Below are 10,530 nucleotides of genomic sequence, written 5' to 3'. Positions count from 1 at the left end.
TTAAAAACAGGATTTATTCTCCTGACTGAACACAGTGAGTGTCTGCTCTGTCACTGATCTCTTCTACAGTATTAAATGAACAGATTGTAGTTTATAATGTGGACACTGTTGCATCTGATCAAACTATTATTTATATGTAGCAGTGGGACATTGTAGATGAGGACAGATGCATACATTCAGGTAAATAGCAAAACAAGACAATGCTTAAATATCATATTTTTCCTGAACGGTCCTTGAATGATGAACTGAAAGTGGAGACAGCAGTAAGACGATGACTATGTTCATCTGTTGTGCTTCTGTTTCTGTAATGTGTTGTTTAATTTTTTAACACTATATTCTGGCCTTTTATGGAATTGGTTAGAAGAAACAAACAGGAGGATTACATTAGATATGGCTTAAATTCGCTTTTCGTCTTCACATTAAAACAATCTCAAACGACCTGTGATGGAGATTTGTCTCCCTCTAGTGGTGTCAATGTGAACTGCAAGGCGCACAGAAACTATCACCATCACTGACCTCTAGTGGTCACTGTCAGTAACTGTCCACATCCAACAATACTCACATTCACATTTACTGTAGTGTTGTCAATGACAATGACACAGTTGTTTGTATAATTTACAGATAAATCCACAATCCACGAAAGAAAAACGTTTTATAAGTAAAAATAAACTTTTGCTATGTTAAGTAAATCTGACATCTTTCAAAGTTCATGGACACACAGGTCGAAAAATCACCTCACAGTTTCAACTTGGAAAAAATATGTGAAATCACTTTAACCTGAACATTTCATAATATTGGCTTTTACCAGAATACAAGATTTTTTTTCAATGGTTTACAAATGAAAGACAACACTTTATTTTACAACTAATCTATCTTCCAGATAATTTCATGGAAATCTGACTTTTCCTGAAATGTAATCTGATGAAAAAAAATAAAATAAAAAAAAAAAACTCTAAATAATGACTCCTGGTTTCTTGGTGACTCTGACCTGCTGTACAATGAAGAATCATCTTTCAGTCATCTGCATTTTAAAACTTCTGGAGTGATGATTTGGTGAGGACAAATGTTCTAAGACGCTGGAATCTACTGAAAGAATTGTTGATGCTGGCAGGTTTACATGAGAGAATATTTGATTTGTTGGTAATGTGTCTGAAAAATTCAAAAGGGACCGGACTGTTTTTGATCATGCAGTGCAGCTCTGTTGATGATGTGAAATGGAAAAACATGAAGCTCTCCTCTTCACTCCACCTCCCAGTACCGTGGTCCAGTCAGAGTCTCTCTACACACAAGCTGCTGCTCTCTGGATAATCAGGACTCAGTTCATCCTCTCTCAACACACACACAATGACTCCCATCTACAGAGAGAAGAAACAACGGAGGAGATAATTTACTGTTTCCAAAAACTCCTTTTCATCAGGTGTCAGTCAGCACATCTAGTATAAAGAGCAGCAGGGACTTCAGTCCTGTTCAGAGCAGCTGTGGAGCTCAGTCAGCTTCCTTTCAGCTCTCATGTTAACGTGTTGGAGCTGGAAGCTCACAGACCTGCAGAGACTTTTAGCATCAAGTCTATTTCCTCTGCAGATTTCTCTCAAGTCCACAGAGGAAACAAACTGCTGAGAGTCATGAACATTTCATTACTGCACAAACACTTTAGTGATGGATTCACAGCTGTTCCATTTAAATAAAGAGTCTGAGTGTGTTGATGAACATCTCATGTGTTTCTTAAGCATCAGCTGACTAATAAGCATTGAAGATATCTGATGAAACTAATGACAGAGATACAGATGTGATGACTGGACCTCAGCAGAGGTTCTGTTTTGTATAGAGACCACATGGTTACTAAATGTAATGATGGTTCTGTGATTTACAGGCTTCAGTCAGACTGATCTCAGAGCTGTGACAAAAATGAAACTGATCAGTTGTTTAGTTTTGAAGTGAGAGAACAAACAGTCTGAGATCAGATTTGATGAATGAGGACCACTGTCTCTATTCATCTAGTAAAGCTGTCAGCTGGAATCCAGATTTATTTCCTGAAAACATGAACAAAACAAACTTCAGGATGATCTGATTGGCTGACTTTTGTCTCTGTCTTTCTGTCCAGTCTGTCTCCATTCTCCTCTGACAGCATCTCTGAAGAAAGCAGCAGCAGGTTTCCAGGAAACACTTTTGATACTGTGTCTAGTACAATACTACTGAAAGAAGTATGGACTGACTCCAACCCTCCACTCACCTCAGAGTCTCCAGTCTACAGTCTGGACTCTTCACAAGATCAAGCAGATGCTTCACATCTGACTCCTGCAGGTTGTTTTCACTCAGGTCCAGATGTTTCAGATGGGAGGGGTTGGACTTCACAGCTGAGACCAGAGAATCACAGCTGATCTTTGACAAAATGCAGCAACTCAATCTGAATAAAGAATAAATTATGTAGATAAAATCAAAATCAATTAGATCCATCTATACCAACTCATGTTGGCCAACAAACAAAGTAAAAACCCTCTGACATTTATTTCACTTTCTACTCAAAGCTCAGAAAAAAAAGGAACAAATACACCTGGATAAATTTTGGAGATATGAACATTCATTCATTCATCTTCTGTACCCGCTTATTGTTACTGTTAAGGGTTGCAGGGTCGTGGGCGAGAGGCAGGGGTACACCCTGGACAGGTCACCAGTCTATCTCAGGGCCAACACAGAGAGACAGACAACCATTCACACGTACACCTACGGCCAATTTAGAATCACCAATTAACCTAACCAGCATGTCTTTGGATGGTGGGAGGAAGCTGGGGTACCTGGAGAGAACCCACAGACACAAGGAGAACATGCAAACTCCACACAGAAAGGAACCAGTCGGCCCATGGATTCAAACCCGGGACCTTCGAGCTGTGAGGCATCAGTGATAACCACCTCGCCACTGTGCCATCCCGAGATATGAACAGAAAACATTCAAAATATTTCTGCGAGATACATGGAGCCAGTGAATCAAAAAGCGACTTCAGTTCAGTAGACATCAGAAATCGTAGAGAAATCAAATACTGAATGTACTAGTTGAAATGACATTTCATCATTGTACTGATGATTTATCGTAGTATGCAAAAACCGCTGTTTTATTGTTACACAAAGGTTTAAATGTGTTGGTCAACATGTGTCTCTGCCACAGTCAATGGACTAAAGAACAGAAGAAGAAAACAGACTTTACCATGAGGATCCTCATTAAGGATCAGTAGAATATCAGCCTGATGTCTGTAGATTAGTGTCAACTCAACTTTCACATAATATTAATCTGAGCACACAAATAAAATGTGATGTCTGACCCCAGAGTCTCCAGTCTCCAGTCTGGACTCATCAGAAAACCACACAGCTGCTTCACTCCTGAATCCTGCAGGTGGTTGTTACTCAGGCCCAGATGAGTCAGATGGGAGGGGTTGGACTTCAGGGCTGAGACCAGAGAATAACAGCTGATCTCTGACAAACTGCAGTCACTCAATCTGAATAAAGAAGAAAAGATGTTAATAAATTCATTGATAATCAAACAGATGCGTTCAGGTTTTAATGTTCAGATCAACATTACTACGTCCTAATCAATGAACTGTTCTCCAAAATGAGTAGAGTGACTTTGTCCTTGTGTTATTGTGGATCATCATCATCATGTCAGCCTTCAACACTTTCAACTAACACTCATCTTTGAGATGACAGACTAATTTCAGGACAAGAAAAGAGAAAACATGAGAAGGAGGAAATGTTTATCTTTATGGATGGATGTTCTGTATGAACATACATTAAGATCAGTTTGTAATTAAACAAATCAGATCCACAATAGTAACAGACATCCAGTGAACTCACCTCAGTGTCTCCAGTCTACAGTCTGGACTCTCCAGAAAACCACACAGAGGTTTCACTCCTGAATCCTCCAGGTTGTTGTGACTGAGGTCCAGATATTTCAGATGGGAGGGGTTGGACTTCAGAGCTGAGACCAGAGAATCACAATTGATCTCTGACAAACTGCAGTAATTCAGTCTGAATAAAGAATAAAAGATGTTAATAAAATCGTTGAAAACCAATCAGATGTGTTCAGGTTTTAATGTTCAGTTCAACATTACTACGTCCTAATCAGTGACCTGTTCTCTAAAATGAGTAGAGTGACTTTGTCCTTGTCTTATTGTGGATTGTCATCATCTCAGCCTTCTAAATGTTAAAGGAGAAGTTCATATTTTCAAGTCTGTCTTTAAACAACAGTCACATGTCAGATATGCATTTCAGAGTTCTGCTGTCCACACTGACTGTGAAGTGGTCTCTTGCTAACACAACTACGCTGTAAGAAATGCCTTGATGAGTTTGTATGAACAGAAAGAATGATTACTGACTCCAGTAACTCTTTAAATGTACATGTGAACACTAGACTGGTCCTTATTTGAGATCAGACCAACCACTGATGACTGAGGTGACACCTGCTGATATTAAGGAACATGGTGCTCCTTCATTTAAACCAACTGTTTGTGGTCCATTTTCTACCTGAACTGTTTTTATCAAATTAAACAGTTGTCCTGTCAAGACTGACAAGAGAACTGTTTAATCTGATAAAAACATTCAGTGAACTGACCTCAGAGTCTCCAGTCTACAGTTTGGGCTCTTCAGTCCAACACACAGCTGCCTCACTGCTGAATCCTGCAGGTTGTTGTAACTCAGGTCCAACTCTGTCAGATGGGAGGGGTTGGACTTCAGAGCAGAGGCCACAACTTCACAGTGACTCTCTGAGAGTCCACAGTTATAAAATCTGTCATGACACATAAATATAAAATATGTTAATATGAATGGAGACACTTTATTATTTACTTCATGCATTTTAAGACTAAACAGTTGGACTCATCCTGTTTGACATGTTGTTCTTCACATTGGTGACTCAGCTTCTTATCTGACATGACACAATAATTCTCATCAGTTTCTCTTAAACCTGCAGACTTCTAAACTTTGTTGTTTTTTTTAATCTTAATGGAGATAAATGGAGTTACATTTAGGCTTCTTCCACACAGTCTGTCAGTGTAATCTGATCTCACATCTGAGTCATCATGATTAAAATGATTAAAATGTGGAAAACATCCCTTTAAGGCACATTTAGAACAGATTAAAAATGGACAAACGATGTCCAATTAAATGTATTAATCAACAGACAGCTCTAATATACTGTATATATAAATAAAAGAAGATTAACAGAAGAAAATTTACATTCTCACAGTGTTTGAAACAACTGGAGAACACCTGTAACAAAATACAACTGACATGTAATGTTTACAATAAACAAGTTAAACACTGTTTGATAGGGTGATAATTTCACAGTGTGAACATTTAAAGAATTAAACTAATATAAACTGATTTATAATGTTAATCACATCTGGACTCACAGAGCCTTTCTGCAGTTCCTCACAGCTGGAAACAGTCTCCATCGTCCCTCCCATGATGTGTTGAACTTCTTCAGGTCCAACTCATCCAGAACCTCCTCTGACATCTGCAGCATGTAGGCCAGAGCTGAGCAGTGGATCTCAGAGAGTTTCTTCTCTGGTCTTTTCTCTGACTTCAGGAACTCTTGGATCTCCTGATGAACTGAGAGGTCGTTCATCTCCATCAGACAGTGGAAGATATTGATGTTTCTGTCAGGAGAAATGTTGTCCATGTTCATCTTCTTCAGCTTTTTGATGGCTATCTGGATGATTTCTGGACTGATCTCTGTCTGACCCAGCAGATCTCTTAACAGTCTCTGGTTGGACTGCAGACAGACGCCATGAAGGAAGCGAACCATCAGGTCCAGGTGACCATTTATACTCTGCAGGGATTTCTCCATGACTCTGTTCAGAAAGACATGCAGAGTTGAGTCATTGTAGTTTTGTCCCAGGAAGTCCTCCAGCACCTCTGTCTTCCTGTTGGTGTAACAGTGGATCATGTAGACTGCAGCCAGAAACTCCTGAATGCTCAGATGGACGAAGCAGAACACCTTGTCCTGGTACAGTCCTCTCTCCTCTTTAAAGATCTGTGTCAACACTCCTGAGTACACTGAGGCTGCTCTGATATCGATGCCACACTCTGTCAGGTCTGATTCATAGAAGATCAGGTTTCCTTTCAGCAGCTGATCAAAAGCCAGTTTTCCCAGAGACTCAATCATCTTCCTGGTCTCTGGACTCCAGTGTAGATCTGTCTCAGATCCTCCATCATACTTGACCTTCTTCAATTTGATCTGAACCACCAGGAAGTGGACATACAACTCAGTCAGGGTCTTAGGCAGCTCTCCTCTCTCTCTGGTTTTCAACACATCCTCCAGAACTGTAGCAGAGATCCAGCAGAAGACTGGGATGTGACACATGATGTGGAGGCTTCGTGATGTCTTGATGTGGGAGATGATCCTGCTGGCCTGTTCCTCATCTCTGAATCTCTTCCTGAAGTACTCCTCCTTCTGAGTGTCAGTGAACCCTCTGACCTCTGTCACCATGTCAACACAGTCAGGAGGGATCTGATTGGCTGCTGCAGGTCGTGTGGTTATCCAGAGGTGAGCAGAGGGAAGCAGTTTCCCCCTGATGAGGTTTGTCAGCAGCACATCCACTGAGGTGGACTCTGTAACATCAGTCAGGATCTCAGTGTTGTGGAAGTCCAGAGGAAGTCGACACTCATCCAGACCGTCAAAGATGAACACAACCTGGATCTCTTCAAAGCTGCAGATTCCTCCTTCTTTGGTTTCACTGAAGAAATGATGAATAAGTTCCACCAAGCTGAACTTTCTCTCTTTCAACACATTCAGCTCTCTGAAAGTAAATGGAAATGTGAACTGGATGTCCCGGTTGGCTTTGTCTTCAGCCCAGTCCAGAGTGAACTTCTGTGTTAAGACTGTTTTCCCAATGCCAGCCACTCCCTTTGTCATCACTCTTCTGATTGGTTTATCTCTTCCAGGTGAGGCTTTAAAGATGTCTTCTGGTCTGATGGGTGTTTCTGGTCTGTTTAGTTTCCTGGATGCTGTTTCAATCTGTCTGACCTCATGTCCATCATTGACATCTGCAGTCTCTCCCTCTGTGATGTAGAGCTCTGTGTAGATGTCATTCAGAAGAGTGGAGTTTCCTGCTTTAGCAATCCCCTCAAACACACACTGGAACTTCTCCTTCAGAGTAGATTTAAGCTTACATTGCACTGGAGCGAAATCTTCTGAGTCAATATAACTGAGAACATCTGGGTCAGGACTTTTCCTTGATTTATTGTCTCTGTTTTCAGTCCCGGCTTTTAGTTCAGGTTCATGCTTCCTAAAAAACACAGGGTAGATTCTTTCATGAACCCAGAACACCTTGAGACAAGATCTTTAAAATATAAAACGCTGTGAAAATGTGTTTTGTTCATCATTCCACTCTGAGTGAACCACAAACCACCAAGAAAGCTTCATAGACATGCCTCTTAAATTTCAAACAGTGACATGGTGATGGACAGACTGACTTCTGAGAACATTTAAACTCTACTGCTCTCTCACTTTCTCCTGACATAAACACAGGATAGACTCTGCACTGGAACACACTGATATCATGTCTATGCTGATGCAGACACATGTAATAATTCATCTCCACAGTCAGCTCCTGGTTTCCTCATTCATTAAAACACTTTTCTTCCTTAATGCTCCTGTCGTTCTTTTAATTTGATGGAGACTCTCAGTGGAGTAGCTCCAGGAGCAACTTAGTTAACATGAACATGTTAGTCAAATACATTTCTGTCAATCAAAAGAATCAATAAATTACAGTCAAAATAGATAAACAAATATATTTCCAGTTACAGTTTACCTCTGATCATCAGGGGAAACTTGTCCTTTAAAGTCGATAAAAAACTGTTTTGACTGGTCACTTTTGAAAGACACACAGCTGGGTTCAGGTGAGTCTGGTCTCTGATGGATCCTGAAAGAAAAATAGATAATATAACAGTCAGTGCACATTTGTCTCATTAGTACTACGCTGTACACCATTCAATATTCAACAAGATGAAATAGAAATAATTTCACATGCCAAATACATTTCCATCCATCCATCCATCAAATTACAGTCAAAGATGAACCAGTAACAGTTTACCTCTGATCATCAGGGGAAACGTGTCCTTTAAAGTCGATAACAAACTGTTTTGACTGGTCACTCCTGAAAGACACACAGCTGGGTTCAGGTGAGTCTGGTCTCTGATGGATCCTGAAAGAAAAACAGTAATGATGAACTCACTGAAGCTCAGATATTCATAAAATGAAATGAACAGCCTTTGTTTCCACTGACATCACATCAATGCTTTTTAAAATGAACAAATATGAACAGAAAATAAGATATTCTACAAAACACAATTACAAACAATCCCATTTAAAACCCAGACCATAATACATATTAAATATATTATTAAGGTGGCTTTTATAGTCACTGAGTGTGTTTTCTACTGGATGGCTCTTGAGTTTTTATGGACCTGTATCTCCTCCCAGGGGTCAGGAGGTCAAACAGGTGGTGGCCGAGGTGGAAAGAGTCCTTCACAATGTTTATTTATTCTCTTGAGATTTAACAGGCGTCTACAATGTCATGGAAAGCTGTCAGAGGACACTAGATGATTCTTTGTGCTTCATAAAGTCCAGAATGAGTTTTTTAACTTACTGTTAATGAGGGAGGGAGGGAGGGAGGGAGGGAGGGAGTGAGAGAGTTGGCTTTGATAAGACTCAATACTAATCTTCTTTCAATTGACAGTTCCTTAGAGTCCCCCTCCCCCCAGGTTAAGAGTCTCGGTGCCATCCTTGACAGCTCATTATCATTTCACTCTCATATCAATAACGTTACGTTACTACATATTTCTAAATGGTCTCCTCCCCCCTTCTGATAATAAAGGAGCTGAGAGTTGAGCTCTGACATGTAGAAGAGTCATGGACAGTTAGAGATGTTCATCTCACCTCTGATCTTTGGTCTGGTTCTCATGTTCCCCACTCAGAGTGGTTTTAGAGGGAGGGACTCCCTCCTCTCTGTCCTCACACTGATCCATGCTGCTGGATTCACATCAGTTCACACACTTTCTACTTCATCTGCAGAGGATACACAGATCATTCACCTGAACATGAAATCCTTGACATCATTTGTCATGAAGCTGCAGAAGTGAAAACAGACACAGACTCTGCAACTTCATCAAGAACCTCATTTCACAGGAAACAGCAGCAAATACTCGGTTTTATTCTCGTAAATAAAACATAAAGCAGTTTAATTTGAGAAGAAGGAAACAGATCAGCTGATCATCATATTGTTTGATTCCAATGAATCAATGATGAAGCGATGTTACTATAAAGGCAACGTATCCTCCTTTATGATGCACTGTCTCTGTCCTACTATCACGTTTTATTTTACAAATACTGCAGATCATGTTTAATAATTCAGGTGAATATAAAGAAGTTTCTTTGTCAGAAATGTTATTGAGGAAAACTCGTTATTATGAAGAATAAATCATCTAAACTGGATGAAACTGAAGCGGAGTAACGTCCGTTCACCTGAATCAATGCGCGCTCCCGAGGCTCACCTGTCTCTGCAGCGCTCAGACAAATAGACCCAAAATGGCGGATAGATTTACAGTTGCCTCATTCGTCCTTTACATTTTCAGCTCCGTCTCAGTTAACGTGAACTATTTCCGAAGTATTTCTGCTGGAACTAAACTGATGTTAAAGAGTTAAACATTATAAACTACTGACTTTATCTTCAGACGGAGGTTTACACGGAGAAAAAGATCTGTGACACAACGTTGAAGGAAGTGAAAGTAACTTTAGACTTAAATCTGAGGCTGATCCAGATTAATGAAGATTTAATAATTTAATTTAATTTAATCTGATCATCATATTGTTTGATTCCAGTTAATCATTTATCTAATAATAATTTAAATTGATCTTAATTACAGTTTATTCAACCAGTCCAAAGAGCTGAAGACTCGAGTCCGCACCTGGAAAACTAAACAGGTGAGCTACTTCCTGGAACAACTCCGCTTTACCTGCGATAGGCAGGACAGGTAGGAGGGATGTAGATTTTCACAATAAGATGACAATTTATCAGACATATTTATTCTTGGTTCATTTACTTACTGTTATTGTCAGTTTGAAATAACTTTCTCTGATAGTTTCTATGAAAACATGGTCTGCAGTTTTATATCTAAAAAACACATTTAAGAACAGGATTTATTCTCCTGACTGAACACAGTAAGTGTCTGCTCTGTCACTGATCTCTTCTACAGTATTAAATGAACAGATTGTAGTTTATAATGTGGACACTGTTGCATCTGATCAAACTATTATTTATATGTAGCAGTGGGACCTTGTAGATGAGGACAAATGTATACATTCAGGTAAACAGCAAAACAAGACAATGCTTAAATATCATATTTTCCTTGAACGGTCTTTGAATGATGAACTGAAAGTGGAGACAGCAGTAAGATGATGACTATGTTCATCTGTTGAACTTCTGTTTCTGTAATGTGTTGTTTAGTGTTTAATGTTTTAACAGTGTATTCTGGCCTTTT

At 39.7% G+C, this 10,530-nt stretch overlaps 1 protein-coding gene across 1 annotated transcript in view; it reads right to left on the bottom strand.

Moving 5' to 3' along the window:
- Positions 1-418: 418 nt before the first annotated feature.
- Positions 419-10,530, bottom strand: part of LOC311509013 (NLR family CARD domain-containing protein 3-like) — a 42,986-nt gene continuing 32,874 nt past the window's right edge. Inside the window, exons 8-12 of the mRNA XM_084574028.1 lie at positions 4,601-4,774; positions 3,844-4,017; positions 3,315-3,488; positions 2,231-2,404; positions 419-1,355 (exon numbers count right to left, since the gene is read on the bottom strand). Of these exons, the coding sequence (XP_084430154.1) occupies positions 1,331-1,355; positions 2,231-2,404; positions 3,315-3,488; positions 3,844-4,017; positions 4,601-4,774 (721 nt within the window). The 3' untranslated portion in view covers positions 419-1,330. The remainder of the gene's footprint in view (positions 1,356-2,230; positions 2,405-3,314; positions 3,489-3,843; positions 4,018-4,600; positions 4,775-10,530) is intronic.

Source organism: Chelon labrosus (genome assembly GCF_963514085.1).
Source record: "Chelon labrosus genome assembly, chromosome: 24".
In the NCBI taxonomy this organism is placed as follows: domain Eukaryota; kingdom Metazoa; phylum Chordata; class Actinopteri; order Mugiliformes; family Mugilidae; genus Chelon; species Chelon labrosus.
Note: the sequence above shows the minus strand (reverse complement) of the source record. Positions and strands in the feature narration are given on the sequence as shown.